This window comes from Colobus angolensis, unplaced genomic scaffold, assembly GCF_000951035.1.
Source record: "Colobus angolensis palliatus isolate OR3802 unplaced genomic scaffold, Cang.pa_1.0 Scaffold207, whole genome shotgun sequence".
NCBI classification, from domain to species: domain Eukaryota; kingdom Metazoa; phylum Chordata; class Mammalia; order Primates; family Cercopithecidae; genus Colobus; species Colobus angolensis.
Genome location: NW_012115233.1, coordinates 6,005,343 through 6,029,978, shown reverse-complemented (window position 1 = coordinate 6,029,978; position 24,636 = coordinate 6,005,343). Strand labels below are relative to the sequence as shown.

Below are 24,636 nucleotides of genomic sequence, written 5' to 3'. Positions count from 1 at the left end.
CCCCTCTGCGTGCACACACTCGTTCCCCCAACCACGCGCGTGCACACACTCCCTCGTTCCCCCAACCACGCGCGTGCACACACTCCCTCGTTCCCCCAACCACGCGCGTGAACACACTCCCTCGTTCCCCCAACCACGCGCGTGTGCGCGCAGACACACACACACACACACACACACACACACACACACACACACACACACACGGTTTTCTTTTTTTGAGGTCAAGGCTCTGTGTACTTTTGAAGAAACAAAGCTTGGCAACAGTATCCATCCCTTTCTGCCGCCTGCCTCTCCCCTGTTGTGTATGAACAATAGACATCGTGTAGAAACAGCAGGCACCAAACTGGAGCCTCCCCCAGGCCTCTACCCTGCAAGGCTCCCGTCCCACTCGAGCCAAGCCAGGGGGGCTTGTGCCCTCTCAAGTGTGACCAGGCCTGCTGGCGTCCTGCCTTAGGCCTCAGGCTGAGTGGCTGGTTAGCTTTTGTTGGTGGGAAGGAAACAATACTATAGCTGCCATCCCCAAGAGCGCTGGGTGCCATTGAGAATTCTATATATTTGGGCCCGGTGTCACACCTGTAATTCCAACACTTTAGGAGGCTGAGGTGGGTGGATCACCTAAGGTCAGCAGTTTGAAACTAGCCTGACCAGCATGGTGAAAGTCTATCTCTACTAAAAATACAAAAATTAGCCAGGTATGGTGGTAGACACCTGTAATCCCAGCTACTCCATAGGCTGACTCAGGAGAATTGCTTGAACCTGGGAGGCAGAGTTTGCACTGAGCCGAGATCGTGCCACTGCATTCCAGCCTGGGCGACAGAGTGAGACTCTGTCTCAAAACAACAACAACAAAAACCTCTATACGTTTGACCCCTGGACCCCAGACCAGCCCTGCCCCACGCGCACCCTGTACAGATGAGGACAGGGAGGCAGAGGTGGAGAGCTTGGCCAGTACCTCATTGTCAAGGGTGGAGCTGGGATTCAGATCCCGCCATCTGTCCCCATGCATCAACCGCACATGTCACCCACTGCGCAGTCCCTCATATGGTCACTGTGTGTTAGCATCCTAGGCACCCTGGCTGCCTGTTACCTGGCCCTGGTCATCACCGTGCAGTACTACCTCTGGCCCCAGGGCCTTGTGCGCGAGTCCGGTCCTTCACTGAGGTAAGTATGAGGGAACAGCTTCCGGCAGCCTCTGTGGGGAGGCATGGCAGGGGAGTCTTCCAGGGGAGTCTTGGAGGAGGAGCATCTCGTGGCTCACTGCAGAGCCTGGGCTCCTTCCATGCAGTTCTTTCCGTCTCTGATGCAGTGAAGGCAAGGGAGGGCCACTTTCCTTCTGCTGCAGGGACCTGGCTATGGCTAGTGATGACCGGGACGGGCCAAGGGACGCAAAACCGCCAAAGGCTGCGGCAGCCTTGGGGTCATAGGCTGTTGCAGACTTGTCCCCACAACATAACCTGGCAGCCAGCCAGCTGCAAGTGCCGGCGCAGGGGAACAGTGAGGGGGCCGGTGTGGCCAAGCCAGCCAGAGCAAGGGCAGAGAGCATGGACGGGGATGTCGTGTAGGGATTCAGAGCCACAGGAAGGAGTTTGGTTTTGCTCTGGATGAGTTGGGAGACTTGGCAGCGTTTTGGATGTGACATGACCTATTTTTAAAAATGGTCACTCTGGGCAGGGTGTGGTGGCTCATACTTGTAATCCCAGCACTTTGCAAGGCTGAGGCAGGTGGATCACTTGAGGTCAGGAGTTCAAAACCAACCTTGCCAATATGGTGAAACCTTGTCTCTACTTAAAAACACAAAATGTAGCCGGGTGTGGTGGTGCGCACCTGGAATCTCAGCTGCTCAGGAGGCTGAGGCAGGAGAATTGCTTGAACCAGGAGGCAGAGTTTGCAGTGAGCCAAGATCATACCACTGCACTCCAGCCTGGGCAACAGAGCAGGACTCTGTCCAAAAAAAAAAAAAAAAAAAAAATTAAAAAGGCTCACGCTGGCTGTTCTGTGGTCTTTGGGAGCCAGGGGCAGCAGCAGAGACCAAGTAGGAAGCCCCTGCCTAGATCCCGGGTCCCAGACCTGGTGGCTTCAGAGGAGGCCATGAGGAATAGTCAGACTCTGGATGTGCTTGAGATCAGATTTCCCAGTGGCAGGGCTGGCTCGTGGGTGTGGGACCCCTGCAGTCACCCAGGCCCCATGCTCAGTGTAACCCTCTGCTGTCGCCGTCTTAAAATTCTTAATCATTGTCCAACAAAGGTCCCCACATGTTCCTTTTGCACCTGGCCCTATGAATTCTGTAGCCAGTGCTGCTGGTGGGTTGGACGGTGAGTAAGAGAAGAAAGTCAAGGTAACTTGGAGCTCTCAGCTTGAACAATGGGAAGGGAGGGGATGCTGTTTCTGGATTAGAGAGGACTGAGAAGGGCGGGTCCCTGGGAGCAGCTCAGGCTGGAACAGTCAAGGTGGAGCTTGAGACGTCTGAGGTAGACCTTGAGACGTCTAAGAGGGAAGTCAAGCAGCTGGGCAGGTCTGTGTGTCTGAAGTTCAGGGAGAGAGGTCCGGGCTGGCAGGAGAAACGTGGCTGACACTGGCCCAGAGACGGCGTTCAAGGCTGTGAGGGCTGAGATCTGTACACTGAGCTGGTGATACTTTAGCACAGGCAGGTCGGGGGGATGAGGAGGCCCTGGTAAAAACAGGAGGTGGTGAGTTAGGATATGTGAGGGTCCAAGGGCTGCTGTGACAAGTGACCACATACTCGGTGGCTTAAAATAACAGAAATTTCCCTCACTTCTGGTGCCTAGAAGTCCAGAATCAAAGTGTGGCCATGCTCCCTCTGAAGGCTCCAGGGGCGGATCTTTCCTGCCTCTTCCCACTTCTGGGGGCTGAAGCGATCTGTGTTCATTGGCTGATAGACGCATCACTGGGTCTCGGCCTTCATCCTCACACTGTGTTCTTTCCATGTATTTGTTTTCCCTTCCAATTGGGGCGGCAGGCATTGGATTCAGGCCCCCCCTAATCCAGCATGACCTCATCTTACTTTCAATAATTACACCTAGAAAGCCTGTCAAAGGAAGCTGGGAACCAGGCGGGGATCCCAAGAGGCTGGACCTAGAGGTTCTCCCCATGCAGACCTCTGTCCTCTTAGGTGGCTTGGACGGAGCTCAAACCATCCTTGTGCTATTTGGGATCATTGCATGGATGCTGTGGGCACCCCCCATTACCACACCGCACTGGGAGCCAGCAGCCTTCAAGAGGGAAGTTGGAAGTTCCTATTGCTGTTTCCCTGCCCGAATTCTGCCCACATGGAAAATGTCATGTTACCAAATGTCAGCAAAGACGTATTTAGAAAGTGCAGCATTTAGCCAGCATCCTTTTCCATTCCCAAAAGCCTGGTCATGGACACAGTCGTTAAAAATACAACTTGCAGCCATGCTCTGTTCCATGTTCCCAGCATCCTTTAAAATTCACCCTTGTAGCCGCAGGTTGTTCTGGGTGTGACCCTTCTTTAATAACCTCCTGTTCTTGTCTGTTTGCAGCCCTGCCTCCTGGACCTCTGTGTTCAGTGTCTTCCCCACCATCTGCTTCGGGTTTCAGGTAATTTGAGCATCTGTGTTGAAGACTGTGGCATTTGCAGAGGCTGTGGGTGACTCTCTGCTCCCTTGGGAAGCCTTGGTTTCTCTGTTAGGGAGGCGTTTGGGACTTCTAGGATACAGTGGGCTCTCTGCTGCCTACCTGTGGTCTCCAGGCTGTCTTTGGAGACCACGAGGGTGGGTTGGTTTCTGGGTTCATGGAGGTGGGAATTGCCTTGAACTTGGGAATCCGGCCCCCACTGATGGCCAAAAGCAGCATCATGTTTATTGGGTCTCAGGTAGAGTGTGGGGACCTGGGACCTGTCCCTTCCTCTGCAGAACCCCCACAGGACTCTAATCAGACCTGAGGCCTGGAGGCCTAGAGCTGCCTACTTAACTCTGGCAGGACAGTTTTACCCAGGTGGACTCTGCCCAGGGCCTTGGGCAGGAAAGATCCTGCCTCTTTGAGGGTCACAGGGTAGAGGAGCTGGAAGGTGTAGAGGTAGCTGATTAGAGAGGGGAAGGGGACAGGAATACAGAATTTTTAATAGAATATCATGGGAGGGAGGACGAGGCTATATGTGTAGAATCCTGGCAGAGGGGCAGAGTCAGAGGTGTCCGCTCAAGGTGGTAGGGTTTGAAAGGGATCTTGAAGGATAGATGAGCAGCAGCCAGGTGGCTGGGAGCACACCCCAGGTAGAGAGGACAGCACAGGTGGGCCGCCGATGTGAGCAGACCCCAGGCACAGCTGGAGAGAGACGTGCAGAGGGCTCTGTGGCATGGTGCTGGGGGAAAGGTGGCCAGGGATGGGGGACGGCAGGGTGGCGGCGGGCCTGGGCTCAGTCCCCTGCTTCTGGGCTGTCATGGGTACCCCTAGCCCTCCTAGTAGGTGGCAGCAGACACTGCTCTTCCATTGGCTTTTTCTGTCTGTTTTTCTTTTTTGAGTGGTAGTCTCACTCTTGTTGCCCAGGCTGGAGTGCAGTGGATCTCAGCTCACTGCAACCTCCGCCGCCCAGGTTCAAGCAATTCTTTTGCCTCAGCCTCCCAAGTAGCTGGAACTACAGGTGTGCGCCACCATGCCCAGCTAATTTTTTTTGGTATTTTTAGTACAGAGGGGGTTTTCACTATGTTGGTCAGTCAGGCTGGTCTCGAACTCCTGACCTCAAGCAATCTGCCCATCTCGGCCTCCCAGAGCGCTAAGATTATAGGCATGAGCCACCATGCCTGGCCACGTTGCTTATTTTAGGGAAGATTTACCTCTATCTCCTAAAAACAATCATCTATCCACTGCCTACTACCAGCAACAACAAAAGCATTCCAAAGTAAAATCAAGTCCACAGGGAGATGCGTCCAGGGTTTACCACTGGATCTCAGCTTTGTAGCCATTGAGCTCTTCTCTTCCCTTGATCATCAGTGAGCTCTGCTTCTGTTCTTCATCTTGCCTTTTCTTTGAGAACCCTTTTTAGGAAAAAAAAAAAAAAATCCTGAAAGATTTTCATTTCTCTTCCTCGTAATAAGTCAGCGTGCTGCTTCAGGGCCTCAGCAAGCTACTTCCGTGGATTTCTCACATTGCTTCTTGCATGCCCAATATTTTGAAAGATCTAAAGAACTGATTTTGCTGTCAACTGTTTGTCTGGACTGAGTTTAACAACCCCTCTCTGTGCCCAAGCACCATATGGTGCGGCAGACCCACGCTGGGGCCGCCTCCCCGATGCTGGCAAGCGGTGCCCCTCACCTTTGCCTCCAGCCCTCATCCGATTCTCCTAGCAACCAGGCCTGGGCTGCGTTTCCAGGGACACGAGATGCCGAGATGAAGAGGTGGGAAGGATGGGAATTGAAGGAGTGGGAGTGGGGGCTCAGGCTAGAGGTGGGGGCTACCAGGATCTGAAGCGGGGGAGAATAAATGTAGGTGAAGGTGCTGGGAAAAGGGGGTGAGGCTGGAGAGGGCTGCAGGGAAGGGATGGTCACATACTGTCATCAGGAACTCTGATCTGACTCAAACACAGCATCCCCGCCCAAACACATTTGGCAATGGGGCACCCCCGCCCCAGGCCTGTCCAGTCTGTGAGAGGGGACTCAGGAGCAGGGGGTTGTGTCCACCCCCGGCCAATGCGGCTATGCCAGGACTTCTGGTGGTTTTTTTTCTCTTTTGTGACAGACTCTCGCTTTGTTGCCCAGGCTGGAGTGCAGTGGCGCGATCTTGACTCACTGCAACCTCCGCCTCCTGGGTTAAAGTGATTCTCCTGCCTCAGCCTCTTGAGTAGCTGGAACTACAGGCACCTGCCACCATGTCCAGCTAATTTGTATTTTTGGTAGAGGTAGGGTTTCACCACGTTAGCCAGGCTGGTCTCGATCTCTTGACCTTGTGATCCGCCCACCTCAGCCTCCCAAAGTGCTGGGATTACAAGCGTGAACCACTGTGCCCGGCTGGTTTTTGTGGTCTTAAAAAACATTTTTATTAAGATAGAATGCACATACCATGCCATTCACCTTTCTGAAGTGTACAATGCAATGGATTTTAGTATATTCAGAGCTGTGCCACCATCACCACAGTCAATTGAGAACCTTTCTGTTGCCCCCAGAAGAAACCCATCGCCGTCAGTCGCTCTCCATTCTCCACCCCTGCCCACAGCTCTTGTGCTTCCTGTCTCTGGATTTGCCTACAATGGCCCTCTCCTAGGAATGGAATCCCACTGTGGCCTTTAATGACAGGCTTCCCTCCCCACTGTGTTGGTGAGATTCGTCCATGTTGTAGCCACCCTCGTGGGGTCAAATAACGTTCCGTGGTGTGGATAAGCTGTGCTTTATCCCTGTGTCCTTTGATGGACATCTGGGTGGGGTCCACTTCTTGGCCACTGTGTCGTCTTCCCATCTGTCTCCATCACCGAGCAATGAGTGTCTGCATGCTGCCACCACCTCCTGGGTGCCGCCCGCCCTCAGCAGGCCTGCTCTGCTTCCCTTTATAAAACCAATGGAGGCCGGGCACGGTGGCTCATGCCTGTAATCCCAGGACTTTAAGAGGCTGAGGCTGGTGGATCACCTGAGGTCAGGAGTTCAAGACCAGCCTGGCCAACATGGTGAAACCCCATCTGAACAAAAAATACAAAAATTAGCTGGGCGTGCTGGCGCGGGCCTGTCATCCCAGCTACTTGGGAGGCGGATTCAGAATCCCTTGAACCCAGGGGGTGGAGGTTGCCGTGAGCCAAGATGATGCCACTGCACTCCAGCCTGGGCTACAGAGCAAGACTCTGTCTCAAATAAAAAACAACAAAAAACACCAGTAGAAACCCAACTGGGGAGTCAAATGGGGAGAAAAGGAGGCGCCCTCCTGCCCACCAGCCTGTCTGGCACTGCTGACTGTCTTCTCCCTTACACTGGACTCAGCTGTGCCCCTGTATGCAGAGCTGCGGTTCCGGGATCCCCCACCTCGGGGCACCTGTAGTGCCCTGAAGGCAGAGCCTGGGATGGGGCTGAGGTGCTGGTGCCCCTTTAGGAACAGGAAAGGGGCTCCAGGTCCACAGGGCTGACCTGAGTGTGTGGGGTGAGCCCCACAAGTGCTGTGGGGGTACAGGAGGCAGAGGGTTGATCTGCAGAGTCCCAGAGGTGTTGAGTCCCCACTGCTGGTGGAGCCCTCCCGTAGGTCAGGGAAACCTGGGGGCGGAAAGCAGGGGTGCACGGCGCCTGAGGTCAGTGGAAGGGGTGTGCTCAGTGGGGGCTGGAAGCCGGAGGGAGGAGGCCACTGTGCACTCCTACATCTACAGAATGTGTCCTGGGAGTGGGAGGATGGCTGTGCTGGGCTTGTTTCCTTGGCTTTGCTCACTTGCACCGAGTAGAGTGACAGAGAGCGGGGCTGGGTGGAGGGAGGCCTGGTGGGCTCACAGGATGGGTAGGTGGGTAACCCCTGGAGTGTTCATTCAGCGGGGTGCAGGCTCCGATCCTGGCCCAAGTTCAGAGCCCTGAGCAAGGCAGACGTGGTCGTTGCTGTTGTGTGATTGAGAGATGCTGAGCAGACAAAACGAAAAGCCTGCTTATGTTGAAGACATGGCCATGTGAGAGAGGAAACCAGCCCACTTGGGAGGCCTCCCCGGGAGGGTGTGGAGGAGCTGGCTGGACTAGGAGAAAATCCTGCCAGAGGGACCAGCATAGGCAAAGGCCCTGAGGCAGGGAGGGGAGACCCAGCCAATCTGAGCTCCTTGCATAGGATCCCTGCAGGGTGGGCAGGAGCGAGGCCTTGGCACGTTTGGTTTTAACCAGGACTGAGTGAGTGGGTGTGATGGTGGGAACCAGCCCTGGGAGCCTGGGAAGAACACCAAACCCACCAGTGTGTCTGGATGAAGCAGCCTCCCCACCCGGTGTGTCTGGACAGAGCAGAGCCTCCCTGCGCAGCCCTGGCTATACATCAGTGTTCCCTTGGCTGTTCATGAATCACCAGTGTCCACATCCCACCCAAAGAAACGAATCCGCGTGACTCATGGGCTCTTGGCATTGACTGTGTATGTTTTGCATTAAAAATTATTGCGCTGGGCTTGGTGGCTCACGCCTGTAATCCCAGCACTTTGGGAGGCTGAGGTGGGAGGATCACTTGAGGTCAGGAGTATGAGACCAGCCTGGACAACATGGTGAAACCCTGTCTCTACCAAAAATATAAAAAATTAGCTGGGCATGCCTGTAATCCCAGCTACCCCGGAGGCTGAGGCAGGAGAGTCCTTTGAGCCCAGGAGGCGGAGGTTGCAGTGAGCCAAGATGGCACCACTTCACTCCATTCTGTCAGACTCTGCCTCCCAGGCTCCAGCTACTCTCCTGCCTTAGCCTCCCAAATAGTTGGGATTACAGGCGTGTGCCACCACACCTAATTTTTATACTTTCAGTAGAGATAGGATTTCACCTTGTTGGACAGGCTGGTTTCCAACTCCAGACCTCAGGTGATCCACCCTCCTTGGCATACCCAAAGTGCTGAGATTACAGGCATGAGCCCCGGCTCCCTCCTGCATTTAAAATTCTTATCCCTGTTGGGCGTGGTGGCTGACACCTGAAATCTCAGCACTTAGGGAGGCCAAGGCAGGAGGGTTGCTTGAGCTCAGGAGTTTGAGACCAGCCTGGGCAATGCAGTAAGAACCCATCTCTACTAAAAAAAATTCTAACCCCAATATGGCATGTCACATATACAGTATGTAGATTGTAAGTATGTGTGCACCCGTGTGACATGGTCAAGCACCCGGGACCCCCTTCATGACCTTTTCTAGTCAGTAGCACCCACCCTACCCAAACCACCATCCTGCCTTCTAGCACCACAGAGTGGGTTTCATGTGAGTTGGTTATACCCCCAGGGAACATTTGGCCATGTCTGGAGACATTTTGGGTTGTCACAACTTGGGGGAAGGGGGGCTGCTACTGGCATCCAGTAGGTCCCGGCCAGGGACACTGCACAAGACACCCCCGCCCCCAATCACACAGGGCGGCTGCCAGGAGTTATCCCACACTGGACACCAATCGTGCCAAGGCTGAGAAATCCTGGTGTAGAATCATTCATCTTGTAACTTGAACTTTGCATCCATTAACGGAAACATTCTCTGCTGTCGACTGCTTTTTCTTTTGAGACATAGTCTCTGTCTTTCAGGCTGGAGTGCAGTGGCCCGATCTTGGCTCACTGCAACCTCTGCCTCCCGGATTCCAGCGATTCACCTGCCTCAGCCTCCCGAGCTGGGATTAGAGGTGCTTGCCACCATGCCCGGCTTAATTTTTGTATTTTTAGAGATGGAGTTTTGCCATGTTGGTCAGGCTGGTCTCGAACTCCTGACCTCAAGTGATCTGCCCCCTTTGGCCTCCCAAAGTGCTGGGATGACAGGTGTGAGCCACCGCGCCCGGCCTCAAAGGATTCTTAGCAAAGTGATTTTACTTTGGTGCAGAGGGATGCTTTTTCTTGGCCGGTAGCCATGAGAGCACACCTGAACAAAGGGGTGCGAGAGCCTTTCTTCCTGACGCAAGTCCTGCCCCTGTATGCTTTTCCCACTGGCTGGGGTTGAGCCGCACAATCTAAACCAGTCTCGGTTGGTTAGACATTGGAACTTTTTTAAGTATAAGGTGGGCAGGTAAGGAGGAGAGGGGAAAGGGGAAGAGGTGTTTGTAATGAGCTAGAGAGCTAGTGTTTTTTTTTTTTTTTTAAAGGGAAAAAAAAAAGGAATGTGAGCTGGTATTGATAACACCTGGTACTGTGGCATGTTTGGGCATGTAACAAAGGAAGGAAGAAAAAAAGGGAAAAGGGTGGGGGTGTACTGTGAATTAAAGAAGAAAGGATTGATCAGGCTATTTGAAGAGAAACCTCCTCATATCCCACATTTCCCACCTTTTGGATGTGAGTGCTTTTTCGCATCTCTGGTTCCGGTGGATGCCAGCATCCTGCTGAGCCGCCCTCTGTCTTGCAGTGTCACGAAGCTGCCGTCTCCATCTACTGTAGCATGCACAAGCGGAGCCTCTCCCACTGGGCCCTGGTCTCTGTGCTGTCCTTGCTGGCCTGCTGCCTCATCTACTCACTGACTGGTAAGGCCCTTCCCAGGCAACCCTGCAGAGGGTGGGGAGTGACAGCAGAAAAGGGAGTAACGGTGAGAATCTCTCTAGAGAGTTTACCACGTGCCAGGCCCAGTACTCCACGTTTTGAGCCCCTGGACTCATTTAATCCTTAGTGTCCATAGGAAAAGCCCCCATTTCATAGATGAGGGAGCTGAGGCTCAGAGGGCCTCCAGAACTTGTTCAGGGTTTCACAGTTAGATGTGCAAAGCTGAGACCTGAACTCCAGCCTAGCCATCTCCACAGCCCCTGCTCTTACACACCACACCCCAGCCCTGCTGCCTGCTGTTCAAAGGATATTGACTGCTGTCGGTCATTGCATTGTAACATCTGGGTGGTGGTTTACAAAACGTTTGTGGGTACAGTGGACTCAGGTGCTCACAAACTGTGTGTGGGAGGCAGAGGGTCTTTAAAGGTGAGGAAAGTGTGCCTCGGAGAGGGGCTGTGACACCCGAGGTCATACAGTGCGTCGGAAGCACAGACCCAGGTCCCTGGCACAGCTGGCTTCTGGTTGGCCCCTTCACTCCAGTCTTTTTTTCATTCACATTGTATCCTCCAATCTAGGAAGCTCTTGGGCTGCAGTGGGTCTGTCAGGCAGACTTGGACTCCTGTGTGCTATGGTTTGAATATTTATCCTCTTTAAAACTCACGTTGAAATTTAATCCCCGATGTAGCATTGAGAGGTGGGGCCTTCAAGAGGGGATTGGGGCATGAGGCCTCTGCCCTCATGAACAGATGAATCTATTCATGGATTAATGGATTAATAGGTTATCATGGGAGTGGGGCTGGTGGCTTTGTAAGAAGAGGAAGAGAGACCTGGGCTCACACGCTCAGCCTCCTCGCCATGTGACACCCTGCGTGCTACATCAGGGCTCTGCAAAGTCCCCCCCAGCAAGAAGGCTCTCACCAGATGCAGTCTCTTGATCTTGGACTTCTCAACCTCCATAACTGTAAAAATATAAAATTCCTTTCTTTATAAATTACTCAGTTTCAGGCATTCTGTTGTAACCAACAAAAAATAGACTAAGACAGAAAATTGGTATAAAGAGTTGATGATTGACTACCTGGAACGTGGAAGTGGCTTTGGAGCTGGGCAATGAGTGTAGGCTGGAAGAATTCAGAGGAGCAGGCTAGAAAAAGCCTAGATTCTGGTGAGGGCTTAGAGACAAGACTAGGGAACATCTGGAACTTTTTAGATGCTGTAGCTAGTTATGGGAATATGGATAGTAAAGGCTATTCTGAGGAGGTTTCACACGGAACCAAGGAACAAGGGTTTGGAAGCTGCAGTAAAGGCCAGACCTGTTAGAAACTGGTGAATAACTTGGCTGAACTGTGTGCATGCCCGAGGGCTTTGTGGAAGGCTGAACTTGAACGGGATGAACTGGCCGGGTGCCGCGGCTTACGCCTGTCATCCCAGCACTTCGGGAGGCCGAGGCAGGTGGATCACTTGAGGTCAGGATTTTGAGATCAACCTGTCCAACATGGTAAAACCCCATTTCTATGAAAAATACAAAAAATTAGTTGGGCATGGTGGCGGAATCCCAGCTACTCGGGAAGTTGAGGCAGGAGAATCACTTGAATCTGGGAGGTGGAGGTTGCAGTGAGCCAAGATCGTGCCACTGCACTCCAGCCTGGGCAACGAGAAGGAGACTCGGTCTCCCCCGGCAAAAAACGATGAACTAGGGTACCTGGCAGAAGAGACAACAAGTAGCAGAGCATTCAGGAGGCTGCATGGCTGTTCTTAGCTGCTCACGTTATGCTGGGACAGGCAAAAAATGACTTGAAGATGGAACTGATCATCAAAAGAGAAGCTAAGCAGCAAGATCTGGAACTCTTTCAGCCTGGCCGTGTAGAGTGCAGCGCGGGTTCTGGATAGGAAACGAAGGTTATGGCCCTGAGACCTTTGCTAAGGAGATTAGTACAGAGAGAAAGGATTATCTAGAGAATGGAAGAAAGACCCTGAAGGCATTTCAGAGATCTTAGAGGCTGCCCCTCCCGTCACAAGCTCAGGGGCCTCCAGGGCGGGATGGTTTTGGGGACAGACCCAGGGTGCCTCCAGAGGCTATTCTAGGTGCCCTCATGTCTCTGCTCCCTGGACCCTGGCACAAGGTTCCTTGCTGCACCAGCCTTGGCTCAAATGGCCCCTGGTCTGGCTCGTGCCGCAGCCCCAGAAGGTATAAGTGGTAAACCTTGGCAGGATCCATGTGGCGCTAATTCTGCAGCCTGGCAGACAGAGCTATAGAAGCTTGGCAGCCTCTGCCCAGATTTCAAAAGATGTTGTTCAGGCCAGGTGTGGTGGCTCATGCCTGTAATCCCAGGATTTTGGGAGGCTGAGGTGAGAGGACTGCTTGAGGCCAGGAATTCAAGACCAGCCTGGCCAATGTAGTGAGACCCTGTCTCTACAAAGATTTTTTTTTTTTTTAATTAGCAGAACATGGTGGTGTGAGCCTGTAGTTCGAGCTACTCAGGAGGCTGAGGCGGGAGGATCACTTGAGCCCTGGAGGTCAAGGCTGGAATGAGCTGTGATGGTGCCACTGCCCTGCAGCTTGGGTGACAGGGCAAGACCCTATCTCAAAACAAAACAAAAGGATGTTGTGGAAAGCGTAGGGGTCCAGGCAGAGACTTGTCACAGCCACAGAGCCACTCTACAGAGCCCCCATGAGGGCAGTGCCAAGTGGAAACGCAAGTTGGTGCTACTGTAGAGCATCTGTGCCAGGGCAATGCCTAGTGGAGTTGTGAACCGCCGCTGGGGCTACAAACCGCGAAGTTAGCAGCAATGTGCAACACCTGCCTGCAAAAGCTTCAGGCATCAAGTGCCAACCCCTGTGAACAGACACATGGGCTGTACCTGGCAAAGCCGTAGGAGTGGAGTTGCCCTAGTGTGTCCAGGGGGTGGCACATGGTGTCAAAACAGATGATCCTCCAGCTTGAAGCTTGAGCGTCTGCCCTGCTGGGTTTCAGAGTTGCTTGGAGCCTTTACTCCTTTCCTTTGGCCTTGGTCTCTCTTCTGGGATGAGAATGTTTCTTTTGCCTGCACTGCCATTCTGTCTTGGAAGTAGATTGCTTTTGATTTCACAGGCTCACAGACCAGACTCTGGAGTTTGGACCTCTGAGTTGGTGCTGGAGCAAATGAAGACTTTGGGGCCATGGGGTTGGAATAACTATGGGGTATTTATCTGTGAGGAGGATATGAGTTTTGGGGACCAGGGAAAGAATGCTGTGATTTGATTCTTTGTCCCCTCCAAAACTCATGTTGAAATTTAATTGCCAGTATGGCAGTATCAAGAGGTGAGGCCTTTAAGAAGCTGTGGAGTCACAAGAGTGCCGCTCTCATGAACAGATTAATCCGTTTGTGGTGAAGGGTTGAAGGACGCGCCATCTGCCAGTATGCCACACTGGTACATTTATTATTTTGGGTTAAAAATATCGGAGGCCTGGCATGGTGGCTCATGCTTGTAATCCCAGCACTGTGGGAGGCTGAGGCAGGTGGATCACAAGGTCAGGAGATCAAGACCATCCTAGCTGACGCAGTGAAACCCCGTTTCTCCTAAAGATACAAAATTTAGCAGAGCATGGTGACACGTGCCTGTAATCCTGGCTGCTCAGGAGGCTGAGGCAGGAGAATCGCTTGAACGTCGGACGTGGAGGTTGCAGTGAGTTGAGATTGTGCCACTGCAATGCAGCCTGGATGACAGAGTGAGACGTCATCTCAAAAAAAAAAAAAATTATATATATACACACACACACACACATAAACATATACACACGTATACATATATACACGTATATATGAGAGAAATTGTAGTTTCAGAAAGAACTAGCTGACTTGACTTTTTCTGCAGGAATCAAACCATAAAAATTCCTCTGGGAGGGGCCCCTTCCCCATACCAGCAAGAGAAAATAGTCGTCATCACTGGAAGGGGGATGTCTGGCTGCAATGGACCTGAATAAATCCACTTACTGAACTAGCCCTTAGCTTCTGCTAGTTTTATACCCACCCCATATATCTCCTAGTGACACCCCTAGAAATTCACTGCCCCTGACCAGATCCCCTGTGGCCTGTTATTCCTTGTCAGATTTATTCTTTGTCTAAAAAGTATAAAAGCATCTCATTTTGGCCGCTTCTTCAGACATCACTCTGTTAAGAGCCCGTGTACATGGAAAGTTAACAAGATCTGTAGGCTTTTCTCCCGTTGATCTGATTGTCTCTCTGGTGTCGATTTTAGTTTCTAGGTCCAGCTGAAGAGCTCACGTAAGAGGCAGGCATGGGGCAGGGACTTAACGGATTAATGGGTGAATGGACTGATGGGTTATCATGGACATGGCACTGGTGGCTTTATAAGAAGAGGGAATGAAGGCTGAGTCAGAGCTCACCCTCCTTGCTGTGCAATGCCCTGTGCCACCTCGGAACTCTGAAGACAGTCCCCATTGGCAAGAAGGCCTTCCCAGTGTGGTCACTCAGTCTTGGACTTCTCAGCCTTCGTAACTATAGCAAGTAAATTTATTTTCTTTATGAGATGCCCAGTTTCAGGTATTCTGTTGTAAGCAACAGAAAATGGACTAAGATACTGTGGTTACCCAGGAAACTTGCTGGGTGACTCCCTCCCCAGCAGAGGAGGTCCCATTAGTCTGTAGTCCCTGGGTGAGACTCTCATTCAGTGTCACCTGCACATGTTCTCACTGCCAGGGCCATGGGACCTCTCAGAAAGGGCTTGCAGAGAGGTGAAAGGGACATGGCTGTTAGTCAGAGGCAGATGTCTCAGGATAGGGCAGGCAACCCGGGGTGATGGGAGCAGCATCACTCTGTTGGGGCAAAGGGACTGGCGCTGTAGTCCTCAGTCCACGAAAACTAGCTGTGTGATTCTAGGCATTCATTGACGCCCTGGCTCTTGGTTTTCCCCATTTGGAAATGTGTGCAGCTAGCTGCTTTCTTTAGATGTCGTAGGAGTGAGATGGACAGGGCATGGGAGGTGTGTTTGTATTTTTCAGAGTGTTCTGTGCTTCTAGTCAGCACACGTGCGATGGGTAAGCTCTGTGCACCAGCTCTGAGCGATTTGAAAGAAGGACAAGTGGCGGATTTGTCTGCAGGAGTTTCGAATCCGTGGAGCAGAGTCATGTATAGGCTTAGGACAGGAAAGCTTTGGGCTATCCCTTCCAGAACCTTCCGTCAGCTCCTAAGGAAAATCTTAGGTGGTAAAGCCGGGCACTATCCGTCTGTTGGTGGGGGCGGGGGGCAGCATTTTCCTAATCTACTCTCTGGCTTCCGTCCTTTCCCACCTTCAGGAGTTTATGGCTTCCTGACCTTTGGGACAGAAGTTTCTGCTGACATCTTGATGTCCTACCCAGGCAATGACATGGTCATCATTGTGGCCCGGGTCCTTTTTGCTGTCTCCATCGTAACTGTCTACCCCATCGTGCTCTTCCTGGGGAGGTGAGGGGCTCAGTGGGGGGGCACCGTTCAGCATGGTCTGCTGACGTGTGCTGTGATTGAGCATGTGCCAGGTGTGGGTTACATGGCTGTGGGACTACCATCGTCTCCAGTTGCAGAGAGGAGGAAACAGGCACAGAGGATTTAGGTAGATTGCCCAAAGTCACCCCGTGAGGGTCTGTCACAGCCAGGACTGGAACTCGAAACACATGCTTGATCCCCTGCCCGTGGGCTACCTGATGGTGGCCGAACCCCTGAGGGTTGGCAAGATCTCCTGGGGAATTAACGCCTGACTGTGGCACAGGAGCCCTGGCAGGTGTGTGGGGGGGGACTCCTGGAGGACTGGGGGAGCAGCTGGCAGGTGGAGGCTGTGCCCCTGGGATGCCCATTGTCTGTGTTGGGCGTGGCCTCCAGGTCGGTGATGCAGGACTTCTGGAGGAGAAGCTGCTTGCGGGGATGGGGGCCCAGGGCCCTGGCGGACCCCTCAGGGCTGTGGGTCCGGATGCCGCTGACTGTCCTGTGGGTCACCGTGACGCTCTCCATGGTGCTGTTTATGCCCGACCTCAGCGAGATCGTCAGCATCATCGGAGGCATCAGTTCCTTCTTCATCTTCATCTTCCCAGGTGAGGCCCCTGCTTTCCAGGCTTTCTGCCCACTCGTTCTTCCCTGCTCATCTCTGTGGGGGCTCCCTGTGTTGGAGGTCAAGGTTCTGGAAGGTGGGAGCCACATATGGGTAGATTAAGGCCCCACGTAGGTGCCCTGTTTATTGAGCCAGCCACAGGGCTTGGGCTTTACACACCTTCCCTCACTCATTGAACATCTCAGTAGCTCCTGATACGGTTTGGCTGTATTCCCACCCAAGTCTCACCTTGCACTGTGATAATCCCCATCTGTGAAGGGCAGGGCAAGGTGGAGATAGTTGAATCATGGGGGTGGTTCCACCCCTACTGTTCTGGTGGTAGTGAATAAGTCTCATGAGATCCGATGGTTTTATAAATGGGACTTCCCCCACGCAAGCTCTCTTGCCTGCCACCATGTAAGACGTGACTTTGCTCCTTATTCGCCTTTCACCGTGATTGTGAGGCCTCCCCAGCCATGTGGAACTGTGAGTCAATTAAACCTCTTTCCTTTATAAACTACCTAGCCTCTGGCCGGGCACAGTGGCTCACACCTGTAATCCCAGCAGTTTGGGAGGCTGAGGCAGGCAGATCACCTGAGCTCAGGAGTTCGAGACCAGCCTGACCAACATGGAGAAACCCTTTCTCTACTGAAAATACACAATGAGCCATCCATGGTGGCGCATGTCTGTAATCCCAGCTACTCGGGAGGCTTAGGCAGGAGCATCACTTGAACCTGGGAGGCAGAGGTTGTGGTGAGCCAAGATTGTGCCACTGCACACCAGCCTAGGCAACAAAAGTGAAACTCCATCTCAAAAAAAAAAAAAAAAAAAACCAAAAACAAACCATTACCTAGTCCCTGGTAGGTCTTTATTAGCAGCACGCAAGCAGACTAATACAGCTTCTGATGGACATCCTTGACAGAGGAACTTTTATTATCCCATTTCATAGATGGGAAGACCGAGGCCCTGAACTCCCCATGGGGGGTTCAGCAGAGCTGAGGGTCAATCATACAGCTCTGTCCATGCTACTGCTGGTACCTCCTGGTAAAGGATTTTGTTTTATTAAAAAAGAAAATCGGCCAGGCGTGGTGGCTCAAGCCTGTAATCCCAGCACTTTGGGAGGCCGAGACGGGCGGATCACGAGGTCAGGAGATCGAGACCATCCTGGCTAACACGGTGAAACCCCGTCTCTACCAAAAAATACAAGAAACTAGCCGGGCGAGGTGGCGGGCGCCTGTAGTCCCAGCTACTCGGGAGGCTGAGGCAGGAGAATGGCGTAAACCCGGGAGGCGGAGCTTGCAGTGAGCTGGGATCCGGCCACTGCCCTCTGGGCGACAGAGCCAGACTGTCTCAAAAAAAAAAAAAAAAAAAATACATGTGAAAGTCACGTGGCTCAAGGCACCCTGCGAAGGCTCCCTCCCCTCCTGCCCCCAGGCCCTGGAGGCAAACACGGTTTCTGCGAAGGATGGTTTCTTAGGAAACCTTCCCAAAGTTAGTGTGCGATGGAGAGCTGTTCCAATTCAGAACAGCCCAAGCGTTATCTGAGGGGAAGCCAGCAAGCAGAGGCTGGAGGGATGCTTCTTCCAGAGGAAGAGAGAACACTGTAGTGGCCCGCTGGAGCCCAGAATAGAGACCCCAGATCCGCACTGGGGGCTGTTACAGGGCCCCACGCACAGCAAATACTGAGTACACAGTTGTGGGTCTCTCAGTGCATGTTCTGTGAGTGGACCCTGTGATTCAGCCGTGAGAGGGACCCCGTCAAGGAGACACTGAGCTTGGGGACCCTTAGCCAGGTATCCCCAGTACCCTAATGCAGCCCTTATGTCAAACAGACAAGAAGTAGATGCCCATTGGTGAAACTTACAGAAAGCACAGGAGAGGCTCTTAGAGGTTTTCCAAAACTCGAATGAGGGAATGAAATGAAATGAAATGAAACATTGTTCAGGGTCCCAGGTAAGCGGGTGGTGACAACTTTGTCAATAGTCCGGAGGTGGGGGATGGAAGAATTGAGGGCTACAGAGAAACTTTGGTTATCAGAGAGGCCAACTAATGTGTGGAATATGAAAAGCGGGTTCTTAGCAGCTGAGTTAAGACTCAGGGGTTGTCTTTGATACAGTCCCTTGAGAATCTAACTGTACCTGCCCAGCTCCTGTAAATTGGGGTCTACTGGGATTAAGGGATAAAAACTGCAGAAGTGAAGGGAGGGGAGGAGAACAGCCACCCACTCTGCTCCTGGCTCTGCAGGAAGCTCTCAGAGGTGAGGGGTGTGGCCATGTGGCTCCTCCCTCAGCTTCTGGGTGGAGCTTTCAGAGAAATGAAGGGTGTGGCCACGTGGATTCTCCCTTGGGCTTGGGGTGGAGCTTTCAGAGGTGAGGGTGTGGCTACAAAGCTCCTTCCTCGACTCGGCAGGGCTTTCAGAGGTGAGGGGTGTAGCCATAAACCTGCTCCTGCACGCTCTGGACGAAGCTTTCATTGATGACGGCTCCTCCCTCAGTTGTGGGCTGGACTTTCAGAGGTGAGGGTGTGGCCATGCAGCTCCTCACTCAGGCTCTGGGTGAGGCTTTCAGAGATGAGGGGTGTGGCTATGTGGCTTCTCCCTCGGGCTTGGGGTGGAGCTTTCATAGGTGAGGGGTGTGGCCGCACAGCTCCTCCCTCAGGCTTTGGAGCTTTCAGAGATGAGGGGTGTGGCCATGCACTTCCTCCCTCAGCTCTGGGTGGGGCTTTCAGAGGAGAGAGTGTGGTCACACAGCCCCTCCCTCAGGTTCTGGGCGGGGCTTTCAGGGCTGAGGGTGTGGCCACACTGCTCCTCACTCCAGCTCTGGGTGGAACTTCTCAGAGGTGAGGGTGTGGCCACGTGGCTCCTCCCTCACAGTCCCTGGTCTGGGCTGCTGGATTAAGTTCTGGTTCTGTGATCAGGTGGCCAGTTGTAGCACTGGCTGTTTCCTGTGCTGGGAAGGACTGCCCAGGACAGGTTTGGGATAAGAGAGGATCCTTTGGGAACCTTAGCTTGAGCTACATGGCCCTGAATTCTAGCAGACCTATTAAAAAGAAAAAGAAAAAAAGGTTGGGTGCGGTGGCTCACGCCTGTAATCCCAGCAGTTTGAGAGGCTGAGGCGGGCTGATCACGAGGTCGAGGTTGAGACCATCCTGGCCAACATAGTGAAACCCCGTCTCTACTAAAAAAACAAATATTAGCTGGGCGTGGTGGCACGTGCCTGTAGTCCCAGCTACTCAGGAGGCTGAGGCATGAGAATTGTTTGAACCTGGGAGGTGGAGGTTGCAGTGAGCTGAGATGGTGCCACTGCACTCCAGCCTGGTGACAGAGTGAGACTCCGTCTCAAAAAAAAAATAATAATGATGGTAGCTGCCAGTTGCTGAGCCCTTCCTGGGCATCAGGCATGGACTCTCACCATCTCCTCACAGACGCTGCTGTGGAGGGCATGTTGTCAAGGTTGCCTGAAAGACGGGGCTCTGGGAAGCCGGTTGTTGCCAGACCTCTGGCTGAGTCCCTAGGGCATGTTGAGCTGAGACTTCAGCCCGGTACTTCCAGTTCCACTGCGTTGCCTCTCCAGGGGGCCTGAGCCAGGGGCACCTGGTTGGGCAGAGGCCTTGCTGGCCTCCTGGGTCCCTGAGGACTTCTCTCGGGACCTCTTTGTTGCTTTGGGTTTGATAACGAAGAGCTGAGGGTGACCCTGTCTTTTTTGCAGGTTTGTGCCTCATCTGCGCAATGGGCATCGAGCCTATAGGACCAAGAGTCAAGTAAGTGTCCCTACGATGAGGTGGCAACCTGGGCGTGCCCCGGATCAGAGTAAGAATGCTTCAGGGGACCCTGGACATCCTATTTCCCATCCTTCGCATCCTGCAGATGAGAAACCTGCAGGCCACAGGAAGAGTCTCTGTCCACCCACTGTGAGGGCATCTGAGCCAGGACAGGAGCCCAGGCCAGTGATGCCAGGTCCTGCAAGGGCTTTCCCTTCTGCTTTGAGGGTCTGTAGTTGGGATTTCATGTAGTTGGGATCCAGCCTCTGGAAGCACCCAGTGGTGCATCTGTACCCTCCTTTGCTACCTGGCTCGGACCCAGGGCAGGATCAGGGTGCAGACTGAGTTAGAGAGGCCCCATGGCCGGCCGGACAGCAGAACAACATGTTCTATCACAGCAGTGGGCTGCCGTTCCGAGGCTCCTCTGCTAGGCACTGTGCTAGGTCCTTTCTCATATTCACCTCCCCACCATACCTAGATGTCTCCATCCTACAGATGAGGAGGCGGGCCAGGAGGCTAGTGAGGACAGAACTAGAATGTAACTCAGGCCCCTGGCTCCCAGACCCCGTGCTAACCCACCTGCCTGGCATACAGTGCTGTTGAGACCAGAGAATTTAGATCTTTCCTTTATGTGACAAATATTTATCCCTGAGCGGGCCTGTGGACCAGACACAACTGAGCCTCTGTGCTTTGCCGCTGAGCAGCTGAGTCTGACCCACTGAAAAGGAGGATGACGTGCACGTGAATGATGGGCTCTTTCTCAGCCGCCCCTGGGGAGCCTGAGGGTGCGGGTGACTCCCTCCCATTCCACAGATGTGGAAACTGAGGCTGAGACAGGTAAAGAGATGAGGTATTAGTTTTCTGGGGTCATTGTAACAAATTACCACAAATTGGGACCTAGTGGGGAGGCTTAAGGCAACAGAAATGATTTTTTTCCCAGTTCTGGAGCCAGGAGTGTGAAATCAAGGTGTTGGCAGGGCTGGACTCTGAAGGCTCCTCAGCTTCTGCTGGCGCCAGGTGCTCCTTGGCCTGTGGCTCCATCACTCCAGTCTCTGCCTCTGTCTTTACCTAGCTTTCTCCCTGTGTTTCCGGGTCTCAAATATCCCTCTGCTTTTATTTGTTTTATGTTTTGAGACAGAGTCTTGCTCTGTTGCTCAGGCTGGAGTGCAGTGGTGTAATCATGGCTCACTACAGCCTCAACGTCCTGGGCTCAAGCGATCTTCCTGCCTCAGCCTCCCGAGTAGCTGGGCCCACAGACGCCCACCACCACACCTGCCTGCCGTTCTTTTATAAGGATACCTACTATTGGATTTAGGGTCACCCTAAATCTAGGTTGCATCTTCTGTCAAGATCTTTCACTTAATTACATCTGCAAAACCCAGTTTCCAGATACGCTCGCCAGCACAGGTTCCAGGTGGACATGAATTGTGGGGGCCACCCTTCACCCCACCACAGATAATGTTAAGTGACAGCAACTGTGAACTTGGGGCCCAGCTGTAGGTCTGTTCCTCTATAGCCCCCGTCCCTCTAGCCCCATTGAGCCCAAGCTTGGGCTCCTTTTTGCAAAGGAGCAGGCCTGGCCTGGTTTCTTCTGGATTGAGAGCAGTTTTTCTGGATGTTTCTAAACCTACCTTGGGTTTAGAACTAGCCTCCCAATGTCTGGCAGCCCGCTAAGCTGCTCATTCCCTGGAGCGCTCTTCGGAGTCTTCGTGCTTTTTGTTTTCTCCCTTGATCTGAGCTCACAACAGCTTTTACTGATGAGCTTTCAAGATATTTTTGTTGCTAAAACTGCTTTAGGTCCTTCTAATACATCGGCACTGTTCCAGGAGTGCCGCAGCTCACGGGCACATTGGCCTCACAGTGCCGGCACAGATGAATGGATGTTTATGGCACTGAACAGCCGTGCTGAGATGCTGCTTGGTTAGAAATATTCTTTCCATGACAGCCCATCTTTCTGGCCTTTGTTAATGGGGCCAGAAATATTTCTGGCGGCTCTGCTATTTTGTGGGAATCTTGTTATCGCTCTGACCTTCTTGTCTACCCCATCTCTGGTTACATTACGAAGCTCACAAATGTGGCCTCGGTGGCTGCCAGTCCCAGCCACCTCTGCCTCCTGCATCCTCGTCCCCTACCCCTTTGAGATGGTGTGTGACTTAGAGCTTGTGTTTTCTCCTTCACTTTCGTGGGGTTTCATCAGAGGCTGAGGAGCAGAAAGGGAGGAGGGTGGGGGGACTTTCAAAGCAGTGTCTCCCCTCTCTCCATGTCTTTTTCTTTTTTTGAGATGGAGTCTTGCTCTGTCCTCCAGGCTGGAGTGCAGTGGTGCAATCTCGGCTCACTGCAACCTCTGCCTCCTAGGCTCAAGCAATTCTCCTGCCTCAGTCTCCCAAGTAGCTGGGAATACAGGTGCCTGCCACCATGCCTGGCTAATTTTTTATATCTATTTTTAGTAGAGATGGGGTTTCACCATGTTGGCCAGGCTGGTCTTGAACTCATGACCTCAGGTGCATCCATCCGCCTCAGCCTCCCAAAGTGCTGGGATTATAGGTGTGTGCCACCGTGCCTGGCCCCCATGTCTTTTTATTTGATAAAATACTGGGGAGAAATGGGTTATGAAATAACAGGTGGGATCGGAGGGCTTTTAAAAATTGCCTGGGGCCAGGAATGGTGGCTCCCACCTGTAATTCCAGCACTCTGGGAAGCCGAGGAGGGCGAATCACTTGAAGTCAGAAGTTCGAGACCAGCCTAGCAAACATGGTGAAACTCCATCTCTACTAAAAATACAAAAATTGACCCGGTGTCATGGTGTGTGCCTGTAGTCCCAGTTATTCGGGAGGCTGAGGCAGAAGAACTGCTTGAACCCAGGAGGCCCAGGTTGTAGTAAGCTGAGATCATGCTGCTGCGCTCCAGCCTAGGCAACAGAAGGAGACTCTACCTCCAAAAAAAAAAAAAAAAAATTGCCTAGGTACTTTGCACTTTGCTTCCCATTGTCTTGGAAGCCCATCCCTACAGGTAACTGGGAATATTCTGAATTTTTCTTTTTTCCAAATTGATGACCCCATACTGGGCTTTACATAGTGAATTTTCTATGTGTGCATGGCTTATTTGTGCAGTAATCCAGAAAAGCGCTGACATGGGTTTATTGATTTGGCAGGTGCTGCTTGGAGGTCTGGGGAGTGGTCTCTGTGCTGGTTGGCACCTTCATCTTTGGGCAGAGCACGGTGGCAGCGGTCTGGGAGATGTTTTGATGGGCAGCCAGTGCCGGGCAGGAAGGGGCCCTCCGGAGGCTGACCCCACGTGGCTGCTGTGTGCGGCTGGGAGACCGATGTCATTTCTCATCATAAAGATACTGGAGAGACTGATGCCTCTGCCTCCTCGGGCTGCTGGTTGGGCTCTGCTGGTTCGAAGGGTTTCTGGTACAAAGGTGAGGTAGGTTCTTACGGCCGCTGTGATAAGTGACCACAACCGCATTCTGGTGGCTTAAAATAACAGATGAGGCCGGGCGCGGTGGCTCACGCCTGTAATCCCAGCACTTTGGGAGGCCGAGGTGGGTGGATCACAAGGTCAAGAGATCGAGACCACCCTGGCTAACATAGTGAAACCCCATCTCTACTAAAAACACAAAAAAATTAGCTGGGTGTGGTGGGGGGCGCCTGTAATCCCAGCTACTCAGGAAGCTGAGGCAGGAGAATCGTTTGAACCTGAGAAGATGGAGGTTGTAATGAGCTGAGATTGTGCCACTGCCCTCTAGCCTGGGAGACAGAGTGATATTCCATCTCAACAATAATTTAAAAAAATAATAAAAGGGCAGGACACAGAGAGGCAGAGACCCAGCTGCTCCTTTGTGTCTTCCCTGGCATTGACCCTGCACAGGCCCCGGTTGCTAGATTCAATTCAGGTCACGCTTCTCTGCCTTGGGATGTCCTAGAAGCCAGCAGGGCCAGAGTCAGGGGAGGGTGGGACTGACACCTGAGGATGCCTTCCTCAGGGTAGCCAGTAGGCCAGGCCCTTCCTGCTGTCACGTGGTATGATGTACGTGACGGTGCAAGGCTGGCGATGACTGGTTCGTATTTTTTTTCAGCTTATCCCCATGCATGAATTTTCAAAATTGAGATGGAAGGTGTATACCATAAGGACGCACTTCTTTAAAGTGTACGACCCAGTGGTTTTTAGTGTGCTCACAGAGCTGTGTAGCTGTCCCACTAATTCTAGTCCGTTTTTATCACCCTCAGAAGAAACTCAGTGCCCATTACCAGTCACCCCCCATTTGTCCCTCCCTCCGCTCCCAGCATCCGTGCAGCTGCGCTCAGTCTCTGGGTTTGCCTGTTACAGGCACCCTCTCTGAACAGCCTCACATGTACATGGGCCTTTTTGTGTGCCTCCTTTGACCTAGCATAATGTTTCTAGACGTGCCCATTTTACAGGTTAGGCAACTGAGGCTTGGAAAATTCCAGGCTGCATGTACTGCAAGGTACAGAGATTAGATCAGAACTCATTTGGGGTTAAATTCTTTTCCTTTCCCACTCTACATGCCACGCTGAGGAGACACACCAGAGTTGGGGGGCAGGGGGTGGGAATAGGTGCCTGGCCCTGGGGCTCCTGTAGCCTGGCTGCTGGGGGATGGGGGAAGTGTGGCTGCAGGTGTAGACTCTGACCCTGTGGGGGTGTTGGGAGGGTACCCAGGACCCTTCTTCAATGTCTGACCAACCTCACCG

At 52.8% G+C, this 24,636-nt stretch overlaps 1 protein-coding gene across 1 annotated transcript in view; it reads left to right on the top strand.

Annotated features, from left to right (window-relative positions):
* Nucleotides 1-23,283, top strand: part of SLC38A8 (solute carrier family 38, member 8) — a 33,236-nt gene extending 9,953 nt beyond the window's left edge. The window contains exons 4-10 of the mRNA XM_011942184.1: nt 1,060-1,161; nt 3,522-3,579; nt 9,977-10,091; nt 15,402-15,549; nt 15,961-16,169; nt 19,873-19,924; nt 23,076-23,283. Coding sequence (XP_011797574.1) covers nt 1,060-1,161; nt 3,522-3,579; nt 9,977-10,091; nt 15,402-15,549; nt 15,961-16,169; nt 19,873-19,924; nt 23,076-23,169 — 778 coding nt within the window. The 3' untranslated portion in view covers nt 23,170-23,283. The remainder of the gene's footprint in view (nt 1-1,059; nt 1,162-3,521; nt 3,580-9,976; nt 10,092-15,401; nt 15,550-15,960; nt 16,170-19,872; nt 19,925-23,075) is intronic.
* The last annotated feature ends 1,353 nt before the right edge of the window (nt 23,284-24,636 follow it).